Source organism: Crocodylus siamensis, chromosome 3 (assembly GCF_052110815.1).
Source record: "Crocodylus siamensis isolate JL-2025a chromosome 3, ASM5211081v1, whole genome shotgun sequence".
Classification (NCBI taxonomy): Eukaryota; Metazoa; Chordata; order Crocodylia; family Crocodylidae; genus Crocodylus; species Crocodylus siamensis.
Window position 1 is genome coordinate 3,316,780 of NC_143397.1, and position 18,645 is coordinate 3,335,424.

An 18,645-nucleotide genomic window follows, 5' to 3' on the forward strand; every position below is an offset into this window, starting at 1 on the left:
AGACACTCCAGGCACAGGCCTGTGTGCTAGGTTCCTGGCCTCATGACAGGGGGGTTGCAAACCCAAGCCCCCCCAAGTGGCTCCCAGGGCCCCAGTCTGTTCCTGGACCCTTCGTGCAGTGCTGCATGCACTGACTACCTGACCTCATGCCAAGGGTTGGAGACCTGAGCAGCTCCCAAGGTCTGGGTCCCGTTCAGATCCTGTGCACCTGCCGCGCACCACTGCCTGGCCTCATGCCAAGGGTTGGAGACCCAAGCCACCTCCAAGCAGCTCCCCAGGTCCTGGCCCATGCACTGCTCATGCACCAACTGAGCTGGAGACTGGAGCTCTTTAAGCAGCTCCCAGGGTCTCGCTCCGTGCACTGCCTGTACACCGAGTGCCTGGCCTCATGTCAGGGGTTGGAGACCTGAGCTGCCTCATGCAGCTCCCAGGGTCCTGCTCCATGCACCAAGCTGTGCACCGACACTGTGCTCCTCAGTGGCAGGGCTGGGGACACGGCCGCTTGCCACTCCCATCTGGCAAAGAAGTCTTCAGGCTCTTCACGGCAAGTGTTCCACCCTGCTGGCCAGCTTTTACCAGCTCTTCTTTGCCCATGCTCTTTTCCATCCCTCCTCACAGTTGCCCATGTGCCTGGCATGCTGTTCTTTTATCCCCTCCAGAGGCTCCACCCCCAGATTGTAGATGGACCAATCAGGAAGGGGCGGGGAGGGGAGGAGAAGGGAGTCCCCAACCAGGTCCAGACTCTTTGCCTCGCCCCTGGTAGGGGCGGGGCAAGCCTCTCCCCAGCCATCATCTAATTGGTGAGAATGTCCCACCAATCGCTTGAAGACTTTTTCAAGCCGGCAGCCAGGCTGCTGTTGACAAGCTCGCCACAATTGTTTGAAATACAAAAGCAACACCACAAAGCACCAATGAGTATGATATTATCCAGGAAAGATGAAATGATGAACAATCCTGCCCTGGCCTTGACAGGAGAAGGAAAGACCCAGGATCCAATCTTGCTAAGGACATAACCAGAGGGACTATTCACATGCATGAATCAGCAACACACTGGAAGACAAGTCTTCGCCATCTCCTGTTTCTAGGATATTTCTATTCTTCTAGGATATGTCAATAAATCACTTGCTTATGCCACAGTAGCACCTAGAAAACCCAGCTGAGATTGGGACCCATTGTATCGGACATTGTACATGCACTAAGACAGTCTCTGCTGCAACGATATTGCAATCTAAACGGACAACACAGATGAAGGGTGGGAAAGGGAAAATGAAAACACCTAAAGGTAAACTTCCATGAGGAATTACATGTATTTTTTTTAAGTGCCATTCTTTATGTGGCAGGCCAGTAGGGGGTGCTCCTGTACTGAGCCACCCACCTCCCTGTGCCCAACCACCTTCCAGGGTCCGAGTGCCTCCCTAGGGGTGCCTCATATCTGGCCAACCCCGTGATTGGAACATACCTGCTAGCCTGGGGGTAACACTGCCACCACCCAGAGTCTGGACTGATCCTAGACCTGTGCCCTCTGGGAAACACAGGCCTATTAGCCCTTGAGGGTACTTGACCCACTGCAAGAACTTGAGGTGCTTCCCTCAGTCTGAAGCACAAACAGTGGTCTTCTTTAGTCAGCTGAACTACAGGGACCTCAAGGCATAATCTAGCCCCTCTCCCAATAAGTCTCCCATGCTAGGTACAAAGAATAATGTTAATGGTTACAAGGAGTAGGTTTGGAATAAGGTACAGGATAGAACAATATCAGAGAAATCCCTTAGAACATACAGTGGCATGGTAGCCTTTGATCATGCATCTAAGTTACTGCAAGCTACACATCAAGTTAGATCTCAGGTACCTTACTCACGAGTAGCATCCAGAGGCAGGTGGAGATTCCCTCTGGAGGCAGGCAGTTCATTGATCATGAGTTCCAAAAGAGAGAGCAAATTTCAGATGGCCCAGCTTCTTTGAGAGTTCTCACCATGGCTGCTGCCTCGCCTCCTGGGCAGTCCTTAACTTATGACCTCATTTACCTTACCCAATGAAGGCCAGCAACTGTTGGCTGCCAGCCAACCAACTTGAAATGCATCACTGGTTGCTGGGTAGGCTGGCAGGGTCTTTAACCCCCTCCCAGTCAGGTTGGCCTCACTTAGAACAATAGAGAGTTTAAACCCCCACCCAGGTGTGAAAGGCCAGTCATGTAGGCAGAGGGAGCAGGTTTCCCACCTCCCTCAGGAATGTATCCAGCTCAGGTTACAACTCAGGGTTACCTGGGATGTCTGCCCTCTGCAGTGACCATGGTAACCAAATTGTCACATAGCAGAATTTGGGGAGAGACAAGGATGCTATTCTGCCACACTTCATAATGCCAAAGCCTGCAGCCCATCATAAGGTGCTAACAGCTGCAACACTAGATGCTTTGTCAATAGAAAACTTTCAGTGTGGTCCAACCTGCACTACCAATTTCACAGTTTCTGTGTGTGAGATTTGATCCATCTTTAAATCAAGTGTTTGAACTGATTTATATGTTTTTATTATACAGGAAAAAAGATCAAAAAAGAAGGAAACTACTGGCAGTTCCCCATGCTGCTGTGTAATAAAGGACCACTGGCAGATTGATGTTTGCATGGGACAATCCTGTTCTTCCATCCCTGAGCAAAGTAGGGGGCTGGAGGAAATGGCATGACAGAAGATGCAGAAAGCATGTAATGTCTCAGGTAAGCTGCACTGGCATTGTCTGACGAATGCATTTCACTTCTGTCCTGTAAGGGGGTAATAATAGAGGAGTCCTATCTTCCTGGGCTCTTCAGTCCTGTTCAGGCTATCCCAGAGGGTGGGTCACTGGTGATTAGGAAGCAGGTCTGAGAACCACCAACTCGCTTCACTCAGAACACAAGGAGCCTTCAGTCCTCGCCTTCCAATGCAAAGTGTAAAAACCTCTGCACCTTCTTTCCTTACCTCAAACCAATCCAATCTTGTTCTCCAGTCAGTCTCAGCAGTTGTTTCTCACCTCCTTTTTGAGGCCTGCCAGAGCCTGGGCCTGGACATTTTTTCAGAAGACCTTTCTATTTGAGCAAGCATTTAGCAAACCAAACCAGGCCCAGATGTTGCTTCTAGATCTCTAGTTTATTTTGTTATTTTCCTTTGTTCTAGTTGCCCCTTTTCAATTATTCTGCTCTCTTACGGTAAGCCGCCCTGAGCTTTTGTTGGGAAGGGTGGCACATAAATCACATAATTAAATAAATAATACAGATTGTGTATGGGTTTTTTTAGAACCACTTTATCCTCCTTTGCAGATCACCTCCAAGTTATTGATGGTGGTGCTGGTGGGTAAATGATTTTCTGTGTCCGAGGAAGCAAATATCTGTTCCCCAGGGCAGAATTCATGCAAAAACCAGGACTGGACTGGCTTGCAGTCCTTGGGATGGGTTGTGGCTCCAGAAACCTTTCCACAAGGCAACAGCACCCATTCTTCAGGCCCAAATTCTGACTGATAGAATAGTCAGGGTGCACAGCAATGCTATGGCACACGTCATCCTGCCCAAGGCAAAAATGTAGAGGAGCATACCCTTTTCCAACCTTGCGTAGTGCTTGCTGCCGGCCATACATGGAGTGCAGAGCTAGACACTCCCCCTGCACTGTAGGTTATGTAATCACGTCCACTTGGGCAAGGCAAAGCTCCTTGTTTTCACCATGGCATGAAGGGCTTGATTCTGTTTTGCTGTTGAGATGTCCCAGTAGCATTTATGCAGCTTTCAGACATGTAAAGTCAGTCAATGCAGCTCCATTTTGCCCCATGCAACAGCCTGAGTTCTGCTAAGATGTCTCCTCCTTACTCCATCAGAATAAATTGAAGCCTCCTCAATAAGAGGATGAATAGTCATAGAAAATAAGGGTTGGAAGGGAGCTCAGATCTAGTCCAACCCCCTGCTCCAAGCAGGACCAGCCCCAACTGCATCATCCCAGCCAAGGCTTTGTCTACCTGGGTCTTAAACACCTCCAAGGATGAAGACTCAACAACTTCTCTGGATAACCTGCTCCAATGTTTTACTACTTTCCTTATGAGAGAGTCTGTCCTAATATCCAACCTCAGCTTCCCTTGCTGCAGCTTGAGCCCATTGCTCCTTGTCCTGTCATCTGCCACCACTGAGAACAGAACAGCTCCATCCGCTTTGCAACCGCCCTTCAGTAGCTCTGTGCCATCCTGGGTGAAACAGAACCTTGTCTCTAGCTGTGCGTAAGGGCTGCCCATTGATCAGAGAGCACCATGATTCTGCAGGCTTCACTCCTGGGGGTGCATAAGTCCTGAGCCTGGCTGCACTGTCTTGAAGCAAACACAAGCCAAGTTAGGGATGCTGTAGAGCTATTTACACTGCAGCAGCTGCATGCTATGGCCAGATCAGCCCAGTGCCAACTCCAGGCTATCAATGCCACAGGTAGATGCCATAACCCAGAGCACGCTAGTGGAGCCATTCCAGCTTGTGCTCACAGGCTGCTGACAGACATGCAGGCTCCCGCACTAACTCATGGTGCTTTATATAATGCACCGCGAGTTCAACCACCGCTCTCAACAGAGATTTGCCTGCTGGGTTGGAGGGGAGGGGGGAAAAAAAAAATCAAGCCTGCCTGCAGGAGCCCAAGGACCCTCCCTGCAGCCGAAAAGCCACCTCTCTCTCCCACCCTGTCCCCGCTTCCAGCTCTGGGGCTGAAAGCAGGAGGGGAACCAAGCAGCCAACTGGGTATGCCCAGCCTAAGCTGGAGAGGAGGTGGGGCTGGGGAGGTGCTACTAGGCCGGGTGCTCCAATCCACCCTGCCCCCCTCCAGCTCAGGCCAAGCAAACTCCAGCTGGCAGCTCACTTCCCCTCTCCCCTCCCTTCCTGCTGATAGTCTGGGTGGCAGAGCTGGACTACATCAGCCCAACTCTGATGGTGCCACAAATTAACCCTGGGAAGATGAGCTCTCTAAGGTGCTCCGAAGTGGAGTGCCTTCATCTGATCCCTCATTTGACAAGGGTTAGTTTGCCACGCGATTGGACACTTTAAAAGCACTCTGCAGCCATGCACGTGTGTCACGGCATGGTTGCAGACTGCTTTCAGGGGGGCTGATCATGCAACAAACGTAACTACTATCCTGAGACCTCAGTTACACCAGAGGCTGACTGCACTGACTGCAACAGAAAAATACTAGAGCAAGTCTTCTGTGGCAAAGAACTCAGAATGCTTTTCACTCTGGATTCCTATTTGAAATCTCTGGTGTTTTATCTTGTGAATCGTGTTTTAACACCTAACAGTGCTAATAATGTGTGGCACTCCACAATACCCTAAAAGGATCTCAGGGCACCCCGGACCCCCTGGTTGACAATCACTGCTTTAGTTGCAAAATGAAATGAAATCTTTTTAAAATTAAATCTTCATATTTTCCCAAACAGGAAGCAACTGTGACCATGTCAAACCTAAGATCCTTCTCCTGCCTTTGTTTCAAGGCAACTTGCATCATCACAGATCCTCACGGGAGGTGAGAGGCTCCAGACCAGCTATGAACTGACTGCCCAGAGGAGCCTTCCATCTATTGACTCTTCTGTGAAATCCTATGAAATATGAACTTTCATTTCTACCCAGGAGAACTTTTACAATCTTTTCTCCAATGCCCAATGAAGGGTGTTTGTGCCCAAAAGCTTGCAATTAAAGAATTTTTTTCACAAAAATCTTGTTGGTCTTATAAAAGATATCATCTCTACTGCGAGTCCTGATCGCCTCTAGATGCAAAATGAAATCTAAGCAAAGTGGCCTGGACTGCCTGGGGCTGCAGGTCCAGCCTGAATTACCAGAGACCTCAGAGGGAGGGGAGAAGCTGGTTGATCAAGCTTTAAACGAGCTTCCCCAGCGCTTAGAACCCAATTACAAACTAATAAAATACCTGTCACCAGGCGACAGGAGCCCCAGCCTTACTCGGAGACCACTATAAAACATCCCTGCTCCCTTCCTACTCCCCTCACTAAATCTCAAGCACAAGACAATGAGACAACAGGATTTAGCAATCACAATGTGCCTGCTAAGTTGAGTTTATCTTCCAGCACGCAGGCATGATCACTCCTGCTTCCCGGGAAGGAGGGCACAAAGGTTAGCATATAATCTGACAAAGCAGATGAACAAAGTGGCTTGTAGACTTCTGTGGGGAGGGAGGGCCATCAGTTAGAGACATCGAGAGCTGACATTTCAGCAAAGCAATCTAGTTGTTTCCTGCTAGCTTCTTAGTCCTGGTTTGAATGTTAGCAGCCTCCATTGTAAACAGCTGGTTGGTACAATGAGCATACTAATGTTACATGGAAGCAAAACAACTTCTGGCTTTCCCTGAAGCCAACATCAATTTACACACGCCAGGGATGCCATTTTCACAGCAATTTGCCAACAGGTTTATTAATCTGCTCACTGAGAAACACTAAACTAAGTGTTCGCTTTACAAGAATGCTTTAGTACATACTTAATGCCAACAGGCACCTTTGCAAACCTGTCCTTGCTAGAAAATAAAACCTGCTTGGCTGTTGCTTGCATTTTATGGAAAGCCTTCTGTGTTTCTCTTTGACAAGTTCCTTGGCTAGAAAAAGGAATCACTTACATGGCAACAAGCACAAGCCCATGTGCCTAGGTTAATGAGAAACATCTTGCTGTCCAAACTGATACACCTTTCTTACAGTGGGAAAATGAGCCATTGCTGACATTGAGAGTTGACAAGTGCAGCTGAACTGGTTCAGAAACCGTGGTTAAACCTGGCTTCCTCTGTTAGGATTTATCTGCCCAGGGTTCATTTCGTTGTGTAGGAAAGGCCATAGGATGCTAGAGCCACAAAGCAGAGGAGTAGTATTCCAGATGCGCTGAAGTTGTAGCCCTGTCTGCTAATACTTTACTCACCTTAATGCCACTCATCAGCGAGCTACATCTTCTGTTGGACTTTTTAAAATCAATTTTCTGAACTTATGTGTTGTTGGCCACTTGTTAGAGAACCCCTGGGTTCTCTATTCCCAGTCCTGCCACTGACTTAGCATAGGTCCAGAAGGAAGTTGCATAAGACAAGTTTTTCCAAGAACCTCACAATTAGTTGCTTTGCTCGAACCATGTGGAGCCTGATTATCAGAGTGCCTGATACTCCCATTAACTTCAGTTTGAGCTGGGGGTGAAAATATCAGCACTAACCTTCTGTGCTTTCACATTCCCACCTCCAGAATGGGTCCATTATTACTTACTGTACCTCACAGGAATGCTGTGAGGCTTGATTGCCTGCTGGGCACTTTGAGATGAAGGATGTTATGAAAGCACAACGAATATTATTGCTTTTTTATTAACACAGATGCATCAAAAGCATAATGACTTAGCCACACGCAGTTGTTTAATACATGTTGAACGCCTTATGAATCTATTCATGAGCATATAGATACAAGGAAAATGGGTCAAGGGCACCTTTAATTTTGACTCCAATTAAGTCAAATGGATCACCTTGAAACCCACTGTGTACATACCTGAGGGCAAATCAGCTACAGGAATCACAGTTCAATCCAAGGAATTGGAGGGGCCCATCCATTCACAGCTGGAGACCCAAAGACAAGAGCAAAGAGAGTAAAGCAGTAGGATCAGGCTGGACACTGAGACAAAGGCTCAAGTCGCCAGGATGAGAGGTCAGAGAGCAATCACACATCAAAGTCTGAGAAGGCAGAGGCATGATGGGGCCAGAGGGATGCTAGGTAACAGCCATCTGGAGAAGAAGAGAGAAGAAATGATCAAAAGCCATTTGAAGATGGAGCAGATGTCGGATATGAGGGTGGGACTGGGAATAAAAGGAGTGAAGAGGGGAAACCTGACAATGACAAGGCAACTTTCTGAGCCAGGGCGATGGGCCCAGAAAGAAAGCCTGGCTATGAGAGGAGAAGAACAAGCTGAGGGGTTGAGAGGAGATGGAGAAAAAGTGGAGCTCAGGAGAAATGAGGGAGGTCCAGACAGATGCGGAGCAAAGGGACAGCAGTGGATGCGCAGGATGAGGGAAAGCCACAGGGAGGCAGCAGATGGAAACAAGACACAGCGCGAGGAGGCAGCACTGCAGCCAGCAGCAGCTGCGCTTTCTGCATTGACACTTGGCAGAGAAAGGAGGGGCGCAAGGGGGATTAGAGACTCAGGACCTTTGATACACATTTTCAAGAGAAACCCACTAGCCAGAACAGGGTACTAACCCTTGACTCACCAACTCATTTCTCATGGGCCACCAGGCATCAGCGAGGGGCAAGTGTGGGTCCTGAGCCTGCGGGAAGCTCTGTTCAGGCACAGACATCGCGTCCCTGTTCACAACTGACATAGGCTGGACTTGAGCCAGGCACCTATGTCTCTCCTCTGGAGCCAATAACCTGAGCCCCCACAGCAGGGCCATCAAAACTGGCAGGCAGGAGGCATAAACAGGAAAGCCTATCACGCAGGCTACGGTGATTTACAAGGAAATGATTCTGCTGAAGGTTACCTGAGACACCATAAAAGCCAGAGAAAGAACTTCAGCTGTTTGCGAGATCTCAAGAACCCCAAGATAAAATGACTGTTAGTGCAGCACATTTCTGAGACTTTTTAAACGACATATGGATCGGAGACTTTGCACTTCAAAAGAGTGAAAGTAATGACAATATTTATTAGCATAACAAAAGTGCTAGCAATGATTGAAAACACAGACACTGCACCTGTAAAAATGAAAGGAAGGGATCGCTGTCAGAGCCAGCCTGAGTTTTAAAGGGATTTTGAATTATTCACAGTATGATTATTAATTATTTTCATAACTTTAGCATAAACATCCCTATTATGTGGTACTGAGGGTGATCCCCAAATTACGAATTTCTGGATAATAGAGCCCTTTGGGACCTGATAATCACCAGCTCTTAATATTGAGTGCATCGGAAATGTCAGAGATAAGTACTCTGTTATCCAGGAAGTTCCTCTTCTCCATGCACAACGAAGGCAGCAGCAAGTGTGCTGTGCAGGGGGTAGAGGCTTATGTGGAATGTCACCGGTTACCAGAATCAAAGACCTTGTGGACTTGTGTCAGCAGGTCTGCATAGGGCTCATGGCCCTTGCTCAGTGCTCAGGGTTGCCTACCCCCTGCGTCTCCCTCTCATCATCATGCAAAAGGCTCTTCTTGGCCTATCTTTGTGCCCTGGTCCTGTGGGGTTTGTCATCAGGTCCCTGCCCTGCAAGCACTGGCCACCGCCAGTGCAACACCCAATAGGTGCATTGCCATCCAGCCACACCTACTCAAATAATGTCTCAGTAATATCTATCCAGGCTCATCTCCTCACCATCATGTCCTTTTAGTACCCTTGGAGCAAGGGCCAATGGCAGGCCATTCTTTACTCACCCCAATTCTGCAACTCACCAAAACAGCATAAGCCGATGGCTCCTCTGGCACTAGTGTGGTATCATGGAGTCTGCTGCCACTTGCCTTTTTTTGGCAAGATAAAAATCTTGGCATACATTTGTGTAGAGGATACCAGGTTCCTGCTCAGATTCTGGCTGCATTAAGTAATAATTCACAAACCCTCCATTTATGGACAAACACTATCACAAGATCTCCTGGCACTGGCCATGATGGCCATACAACAGACCAGAAAGAGGGAGCTCAGCAGAGGTTTTCTGTGATTATAGGTCATCCTTCTGCTTCCTCCTTATCTCAGATGTGCCAAAAGAATTCCTCTGAGCAACATCCACTGCCTCCCTGGATTACTTCGCAAAGCAGTGTGCACTGCTCCAGCTTCTCTGATCACTATTCCCATCAGGCAGCCTTAGGCTGAACTTTTGGCCTTCACTCCTATTCCTGCTCTTTCACTTGCTGTCCCTGGTAATATGTTGTTTTTGAGGCTCTGTTACCTCTCTCCTCCACTGCAAAGACAGCATTTTTGTTCTCCATAGGCCAAAGCTCACTCTCCCGCAGTCCAAATAGGGTGAAATCAGCAGTAAAACTCCCAGTGATTTTAATGACACAGGTGCTGATATGTAAACCCTGGTCTGCAACACACTGCATGTAAACAGATTCTTTTGCTTAAAAAATGTCCAATAAAGGCCACACAGTTCTGGGTAGGCTCAATGAGTTAAGTGAAAAACCAGGACTTTAGAAAACAAGTTTCTCAGGATAGGGTTGTCTTTGCCCTCAAAGAAGAATCTAGATTAATGCAGGCAGAACCTAGTTTGGCTCTAGTCTGTGCCCAGTACAATACTGAACACATCACTGGCACATAATAAAGGTTGCACTTTACCATCTCTTCTCACCTTGAAGTATTATCTTACTTACTATTCAAGGGAAACAGTATCTCTGGCTACTCCCTAGATAATTTTCTGTCTGGTTTGAAGTCATATATTATAACTGCTGGGTGGCAATGGTGTAAAAACAATCATCGTAGCAACAGCAGCTGCCTGAAATGTAATCAGAGAAGGTGGAATTTTTTTTCGACATCTTGGAGAAGGAAGGTCAGAAGATTTATGAATGTAGCGATGCCAAACTACTGAAACCAGACCAGTGATGTGCAACAAACTGCAGAAGGTCTTGTGTGACAAAGCCTCTATAACTGATGGGAGCCAATGTCACTAAAGACAAGAACAATCAAGCAGCATGTGTAGCCCAAGGAAAAGTGCTAACTCACCTCAATATCTTCAGCTAACTTTGAAGTTAAACTAGTCAGCTCTGTGCAGGGCTGAATGCCTTCACCTTTCATTAACTTCAACAAGAGATGCAGAAGATGAGCAGTTTGCAGGATCACTCTCCAAGCCTAAATCGACTGCGTTGCTGTTATTGTTGCTAGTTTTCCTTCCTAAACTTTCTGTGCCTTCGTCAGCAAATATTTTTTCCCTTTTTATGACATGCCAGAAGTGTTCCATTTAAAGGGACGAGGTTCAAAAGTTTAGATCCAAAATTTAGATACTGCAACATACAAGATCGAATATATAAAATACAATCTTGCTATGAAGCAGGGACAGGGCATTTGTAACCTGGGTGAAAACTGTCTGTCCTTCAAGCTCATTTGCAGGATTTTAACACCAACTGTTACAGTATTTTGACTGTCTGAGAAGAGGGAAGGGAACCTGACTGAGGTTTTGATCCTGAACTGTGACACATGCCTGTACAAAGCCTCACTGAAGTTGACAGGACTCCAAGCAGCCCACGTGCACGGACCACAACGTATGATCTGGGCGGCCCTGGCCACGCTGTTAAGGACGTAACTGCTGGAGACAGGGAAGACAGGGCAGGGAATGGGTCATTCTCCATGACCTGTTTGTGATATTCCTCCTCTTAAAGCACTTGCTATTTGACATGCTCGGACCACGAGCGAGGCCGGGCAGACCCGTGGTCTGACTCAGGACAGTAATTCTTATGTTCTTCATGCTCATTTAGAAGCTATAATGATGCCAAGTCATAATATCTCGCTATGGGATGGTGAGGAAATAGATGCACGCGTGCTGGTGTAATAGGAAACACGATGCTCAGACTATGCTGCGACACGACAACCACGCCAAGCACACGGTGCAAGGCTGTGCAACGTGACGGGTTGCTATGTGCCAACCCGTTGCTATCAGGATCCTAGCTGCCCCTTTAAGAGGTAAGTGTGCCAAGCAATGATGTCACGCCATGGCGCAGTGAGGTCATGCCATGGTGCAGTGATGCAGCTGCCCAGAAGGGCATGTAATGCTGGGCAGAGCGAGCCAGTGGTGTGATATGAGGGGGAAAAGTCACGAGGTGGACATCCAGCGGTGGGAACCGCGCCGTGACGTCACGCCCACCAGGCGGTGACGTGTGTGGCGGGGGAGGACGCCCCGCCCTCCGGCCCTTACCTGCAGGCGCTTGTCTCGCACTTTGGCCGGCATGTCGGCAACGACCTCCGGCTCAGCCACCGCTCCCGGAAGTTGATGCCGCCTCCATGGCAACGGGCCGGAAGTCCTTCACGCATGCCTCCGAGGAAGCCAATGGTACATGCCGGCCGCATGAAGAGACTTGGTCGCGCCCGGGGGCGGAGCCTGCGCGCCAGCCGGTGACTCGCCCCGTTTGCCCCGCCCTTCATGAATGATGCAGCAGGGGGCGGGGCCTACGCGCCGGCCGGGGAGTCGCTCGGCTTGCCCCGCCCCCTCATGAATGATGCAGCGGGGGGGCGCGGCGTGGCGCCGGACCCGGAAGCGGAGCGGCTGAGTCACCCCGGCGGCGCGGGGATGAGGCAGCAGCGCGAGGTGGCGGCGGGCGCGTCCCTGCCCGCCTGAGGCGCCCGCTTCCCGCTCAGCCCGCCGGCACCATGATGGAGGAGATAGACCGGTTCCAGGTGCCTGCCGTGCGCGCCGAGATGCAGCCGCTGGTGAGGGGCCGGCGGGGGGGGTCTCCCCCTTCTTCCCTCTCCCCCATCCCCGGTGCTGACGGAGGGTTGCCCTGGGATACGCATCCCGCCATGATGTCATCCCTTTGTTGGAGGGGGGGGATGACGTCACCGTAACGGATTAACGGACACAACGGTGCGGCTCGCGGGGGAGAGGGTTACGTCATGGATTAACCGTAGGGCTCGCTGGGGGATTACATCATGGGGGTAACCGTGGGGCTCGCGGGGAGGGGAGCATGTCATGGGGGGGACGTCATGCGGGTAACCGTGATTCTCGCTGGGGGAGAGGGTACATGATGGGGGTAACCGAGGGGCTCACGGTGGGGTACATCATGGGGGTGACTGGGGCTTGTGCGGGGAGGACATCGGGGGTGACTGGGACTCGCAGGGGTGCTGTGCCCATGCTTTGGTGGCACTGACCGTGGGGTCCTGGCGAGAGGGTGTCGCCCCCCCACGCAGGGTCAGCCCAGGCTGCGTTGGGACAGGAAGGGACCCCCCTGGTCGGACTTGGGGGGTTGCCTTCTCCTGCCTGGTGCTGGGACCTTTGGAGCTGTGCCTGCCGCAGCCATCCTGCTTTCCCCGGAGCCGGGCCAGGGCCGAGTCTCCCGTCCGGTCGAGATGAGCACTGGGATTACGTCTGGCTGGTTTTTACCAGGCTGATCCTTCCTAGATGTGACCTCTGCGGTCCTTTCCAGGCCTGTTTCTCTGACGCCACTCCGGGACATGTTTCCATGGATGATTGAAGACCCGCCACGTGGCACAAGGCATGCAGACCCATAGCCCAGTCGGTCCCTAAGACCCCCTGATCCTCTCTGACCCTGCCATGTTTGTGTTGGGTGTCAGCCCTGATGGTGTTTTATGTTCAGGTTGCAGATTGCGGCCTGTGCCCAGCTGTAGTTAGTGGTATCTCTGACAGCCTGCCCATACGCAAGAGATAGCGAGTCTCCTCCTATGTGGAGGGGGTTGGTTGGCACCGCATCTTTATGTCGTTCTCCCTTTGAGACGTGTGAGTGTCTCTTAAAAGCTGTGTGCATCTGCCGGCAAGGAACCCAGCTGTGCAGGCAATGGTTTTGCTGTATTTAGTTTCCCAGTGGTGGTGGGGGGAGGGATGGGGTGGAAACGCTGCTTGAATTAACCTGTGATTGAAGAACTGCAGGAACAGCAGCGGAGTGGTAGGAACAGAGGGCCCCAGAGCTTCATAGCAGGGACCCCATCAGGAGAGAGTGGATTTTTTTTGGCCCGTCTTTCCTTCCCTCTTGCTCATGATGGCTGTTGCTGCTGTGGGATTGCTACAATCAAGTGTGATGAAAAATAATGCATCTTTGTTGTCCTGTGAGATCTGTATAGAAATTGGAAATGGACAGCCCAATGTGACTAACCTTGTTAGTTAATGGTCCGTTTTGCGAGCCTCTAGAGTCTGCAGGATTAAATGCTGAGAGGACTGTGTCTCAGTATTTGTGCATAGAGATGGCACTATGAAGTTGCAGGTGATGCTCCATATTACATTTCATAATGGTCAATCTCTATTTGGAGCTGCTCAAGCGCTCGTTTGCATGGAGAATGCAGGTCATGTGCAAAGAACCATTATTTATATCAAGCAACTGTCTCTCACCCTGTCCTCATCAAAAAGCTGAGAGACTGTGGTGTCGATGCCCACACGGTCAAATGGGTCGCCAACTGGTTGGAGGGCCGCACCCAGAGGGTGGTAGTGGATGGGTTCTTCTCGACCTGGAAGGATGTGGGCAGTGGGGTTCCGCAGGGCTCGGTCCTCGGGCCTGCACTGTTCAACATCTTCATCAGTGACTTGGATGAGGGGGTAGAAAGCACCCTGTTCAAGTTTGCTGATGACACTAAGATGTGGGGGGATGTGGGTGCACTAGAAGGGTGCAATAGGCTACAAGCTGACCTTGACAGGTTGCAACGGTGGGCGGATGAGAATAGGATGGGGTTTAACACTGATAAGTGCAAGGTGTTGCACATGGGGAGGAAGAACCGGCACCACACTTACAGGTTGGGGAACTCTCCTCTTGCCAGCACGGAGACGGAAAAGGATCTTGGAGTCGTCATTGACTCCACGATGAACATGGGCCGGCAGTGTGGGGAGGCAGTCAAGAAGGCCAATCGTACCCTATCATGCATCCACAGATGCATCTCGAGCAGGTCCAGGGAGGTGATCCTCCCCCTCTATGCGGCACTGGTCAGGCCGCAGCTGGAGTACTGCGTCCAGTTCTGGGCGCCACACTTCAAGAGGGACGTGGACAATATGGAAAGAGTTCAGAGGAGGGCCACTCGTATGATCAGGGGTCAGCAGGGCAGGCCTTATGAGGATAGGCTACGGGACCTGAACCTGTTTAGCCTCCACAAGAGAAGGCTAAGGGGGGACCTTGTGGCCTGCTACAAACTGGTCAGGGGGGATCAGCAGGTATTGGGGGAGTCCCTGTTCCCCCGTGCGCTGCCAGGAGTGACCAGGAATAACGGTCACAAACTGGCGGAGGGTAAGTTTAGATTAGATATTAGGAGGCGCTACTTCACAGTCAGGGTGGCTAGGGCCTGGAACCAGCTTCCAGGGGAAGTGGTGCAGGCTCCGAGCCTGGGGATTTTTAAAAGGAAGTTAGATGAGCACCTTGCCGGGGTCATCTGACCCCGGTGCTCTTTCCTGCTAAGGCAGGGGGTCGGACTAGATGATCTACCTAGGTCCCTTCCGACTCTAGCTACTATGAAACTATGAAACTATGAAACTCTACAAAAACTGTGGGGGGGTGGCGTTTAACCATCTGTATGGCATTTCTGTGGCACTGGGGAGTGGAAAAGTTTGTTTTGTTTTGTTTTTTTCCTAATTATTCTTTTTTACTGCATATGTCATCAATTGAGTTTTTAATTATGCAAACACAGATAGCTGAAATGATGGCTACAGTACAGTAAGAAAACCAAGGGGGAATGCAAGCTACTACAACATGGTGTCTGTTTTGGATGCAAAAGCAGAATTAGCTAGGGCTTTGCTGCTTTCTGAAATGGAAGGTAGTAGGGACAGTGTCTGGTTTTAGCAATAGTTGGTCTCTCTCACTAACCAATCCGAAACCCATGCCTTTTATCATCCTTCTGCCTTCTGATAAGCAAGGCTGGCTTGCTTGCTCTCCTGCAGTATGCTGCTAAACACTTAAGGCTTACCCCGTTACCTGGCTAGAAGAACCCACACTTCCAGATGGACGCAGGCTACCTGCCTCATTGATTCTGCTTCATTTTTTCCAGGGAGGTGCTTTATGCATGCTGTTGGAGCTCTGGGAATTATTGAAATACAGGAATAAACTTTGCTTCAGTATTACAGTGAAGCCTTGCTAGTAAACTAGCTCTCCCCATAGTTTGATTTCCTCTGGCATCCAGAGTAAATGAAGGCTGTCTCCAGGATCTGACTGCATGAGAGATCGCTATGAAACATCTGGGAGGAGGAAAAAGGGGCTTCGTGAAGTGCTGCTGCAAAGCTCTTTAACAACGATAGGTGGTGGAGTATTGGCAGGTCCATGTTAGCATTGGAGATGTTCAGTACTCAAATCTGTAGTGCTGCAGCCTTCCTCATTCACAACTGGAGACACGGCTGTGCTTCTGATTTTCTTATTGCCCCTAGTGTCTTCAAAGCTTAAGAGAACAAATTGCTTGGTGAACATTTCAAAATAGCAAACTTCCTTCAGATCCTCATGCTGGTTCTTGCTGCCATGGGTGTCAGGAAAAATGCTTCCTCACCAGCTGGATGGTGGTACAGGGCCCTTGAAATTTACAGTTTTTTAATGAAGGAAAGTTCTAGCCCTTATAGTTGTGAAGAAAGTGTGAACCAATGTAATCCTGCCATGTGAAGCCTGCAGGCAGTTCTACTCCTGCTTCGTTTGCCAAATGGAGCAAAATGGAGTTGACAAGGCTGGTATAGCACATTGCTGTGCATAGTAGTGAACAAAGGTGTTATACATTTGGGATAAGCCATGTTGGAAAAATACATTTGAGCTATTCGAGAGTGGAAAGGGTAGCCTAACTCTAAACAGAGGAGTTAGGACAAAGGAGAGAAATGGAGACACCAAAGCAGCTATGGAGTTCATGAGCTGGAAAGAACATGGTCTGTTTCTCCCACTTTTCAGGAACCCAAGTTGCAGTAAAGAATTTAGCAAGTTTCACAAAGAGGTTGGATGGATATTATGGGTATTATAATTCTGCATAGGTCTTAGTAGCATTTGAAAGGCATAAGAAACCTCATGCTTCAGGATTTAAACTAATCACCTATCAAGGATCATAATGAGACCTTATATATGGGGTGGATGGCCACATATCACACACCCTCTTGAGGCAGCTGGTACTGTCCATTGCCCAAAATAGGATACTGCACGATTAGCTGCGATCTGGTATGGCAGCATCTTGAGGTCAGTGATGGCTTTTATAATGTCTTGGATTTGATCAGTCAGTACTTGATCAGGAAGCTAGAGCCATGGAACAGATTACAGGGACAGCATCCTGTTAGGCTTCCCAGCAACTGAGCAGTAGCCTGAATTTGTCACCCTAGCATTACCCTTGTATGTGCCTGTTGGTTAGGTTCTTCTGTGTTTGAATTGGTCTCTGATCAGGTATGTGCACTTTCCAGTCCTATGATTGCTGGGTTGTAATTTTCTTTAAAAAAAGAAAACTCCATTATGCAATACTGTAAGCCGTTTTTGCCAACAGCTCTCCAATTTTAAGACTGGCCTATCTATGCAACCAGAATCACGACCTGGTTACCTGCACTGCATTGGAGGAGCCAGAATGTCCCTGTATTGTGTCTGATCCTATGACAGTCTGTTTTGGGGACATCTGTCCAGAAGGAACCAGGCTGAGACTCTCTTGACTCCGCATATAGCTCAGAAATGACCGCTGAATGGTGTGAGGCAAGGATTTCTTAGGGTAATACCTTTTATTGGACCAGCTGTGTAGTTGGGATAAAGTTAAACAAGCTTTTGAATGGAAGGTGTTCTTCAGGTACCAAGTGCCAGTAACTCATGATCATGTTATGGGTCTCATTCCAATTGATGTCATAGTGTTGCTCTTAGTGTCTTGCCTGTTCACTTTCAGCTCTTGAGAAATATTTGTCTCATCCTTGTTCATTTGCAAGTTAGGACCAACTTAAGTATGATGATTTTGGATCTCAGCCCAAGAATTGGATGTCCAGGAATGTTTCCTGTTCTTAAGAGTTGTAGTATATATTGGTTGAATATATATATATCTTAGCAGTGGGCATGAGACCAAAGTAAAGAGAACAGTGTGTTATAGCAAAATACCTTTGTTGTACCATCTGGTTGTTCGGTCTCCACAGGCGACTGTGTGGAAATAAGTGAGTTGCCATCTGGTTGGTGCAGTATTTCAGGTGAAAATGAAACGGGCAGGAATGAGTAGTGACCCAGATTCTTTTGTTGAATAAACTATGCAGCCATTGGTGAATACAGTGCTGTAGGGGAGAAACTGTACTTGCTTTAACAACTAGTACCAAACTTCTGGGATGTCTTCTCATCTTGAACTGGTGGGTTCTTGGTTCCCAGGGTTTTATATCTGCTCATACCGATCACCTTCTGCTTTTTAAAATTAATGTGAAAATGTCTCAGTTGACACTTCTGACCCTGTTTTTTCTGTATGTATTTTGGTGATTTAACTATGACTGATTATAGCCTGGGGCTCTTTGTTCTTGCATTCCAGGCTTTACACAACACTGCCCCTTCATCCTGGTGACTTGCTTCCCTTCTAGCAGGCCTTTTGCTTGGACCGTTTTAGTTCAAATTCACTAAAGCATGCATTTCAGGGCATAGATATTTTCCCTTCTTGGGTCATGTGAGAAGTAATGATTATGGTATCTGCCTCTGGCAGTCGCCAGTTCCTAGAGAGAATATAAAGACAATAGTGTAAAAATGTCTGCATGTTGACTTCCTTTGAAATCTATTACAAATACTCCTTCATACTATAGAGATCTTGAGTAGCATGCTAATGTCTAGACTTTTTGGAAAGTTCACTGGCTTGAGAAGGCAACTTCAGTATGCTTGACTTCTGACATCTTCATATTAAGCTCCAGGATGAGTGCCAAAGATCAGCCAAAAAAAAAACACAAAACCCCTCCACTTAACTTGACAGTCTGTTGGCCTGCTGATCTGGGCAGCATTGAAATTAGGAAGGCGGTGCAGTAGTTAAAGGCTTAAATATGACTGTTCTTAGAAAGTTGTCTGCAGCCTTTGCAAAAATCCAAATGATACCAGAGGCCTATTGATCCCCTGTCTGTGAGG

The 18,645-nt window shown here is 48.7% G+C and overlaps 2 protein-coding genes across 7 annotated transcripts in view; one reads left to right on the top strand and one right to left on the bottom strand.

Annotated features, from left to right (window-relative positions):
• Nucleotides 1-11,916, bottom strand: part of DNAI1 (dynein axonemal intermediate chain 1) — a 228,848-nt gene extending 216,932 nt beyond the window's left edge. Inside the window, exon 1 of one of the 3 annotated variants that reach the window (XM_090037568.1) lies at nt 11,835-11,916. In XM_090037568.1, coding sequence (XP_089893694.1) covers nt 11,835-11,867 — 33 coding nt within the window. In that variant the 5' untranslated portion in view covers nt 11,868-11,916. Of the gene's footprint in view, nt 1-1,846; nt 1,983-11,834 lie in introns of those variants that run through there. The other 2 variants (XM_090037567.1, XM_090037566.1) reach the window with 2 other exon arrangements.
• Nucleotides 11,917-12,149: 233 nt separating this feature from the next.
• The window catches only part of FAM219A (family with sequence similarity 219 member A), a 143,026-nt gene continuing 136,530 nt past the window's right edge, over nt 12,150-18,645 (top strand). For 2 of the 4 annotated variants that reach the window (XM_090037570.1, XM_090037574.1), the window contains exon 1: nt 12,194-12,346. Coding sequence is in view for 1 of the 4 variants with exons in the window: in XM_090037573.1 (XP_089893699.1) it covers nt 12,287-12,346 (60 nt within the window). In the remaining 3 variants the exon portion in view is untranslated. Of the gene's footprint in view, nt 12,347-18,645 lie in introns of all 4 variants that reach the window. The other 2 variants (XM_090037573.1, XM_090037572.1) reach the window with 2 other exon arrangements.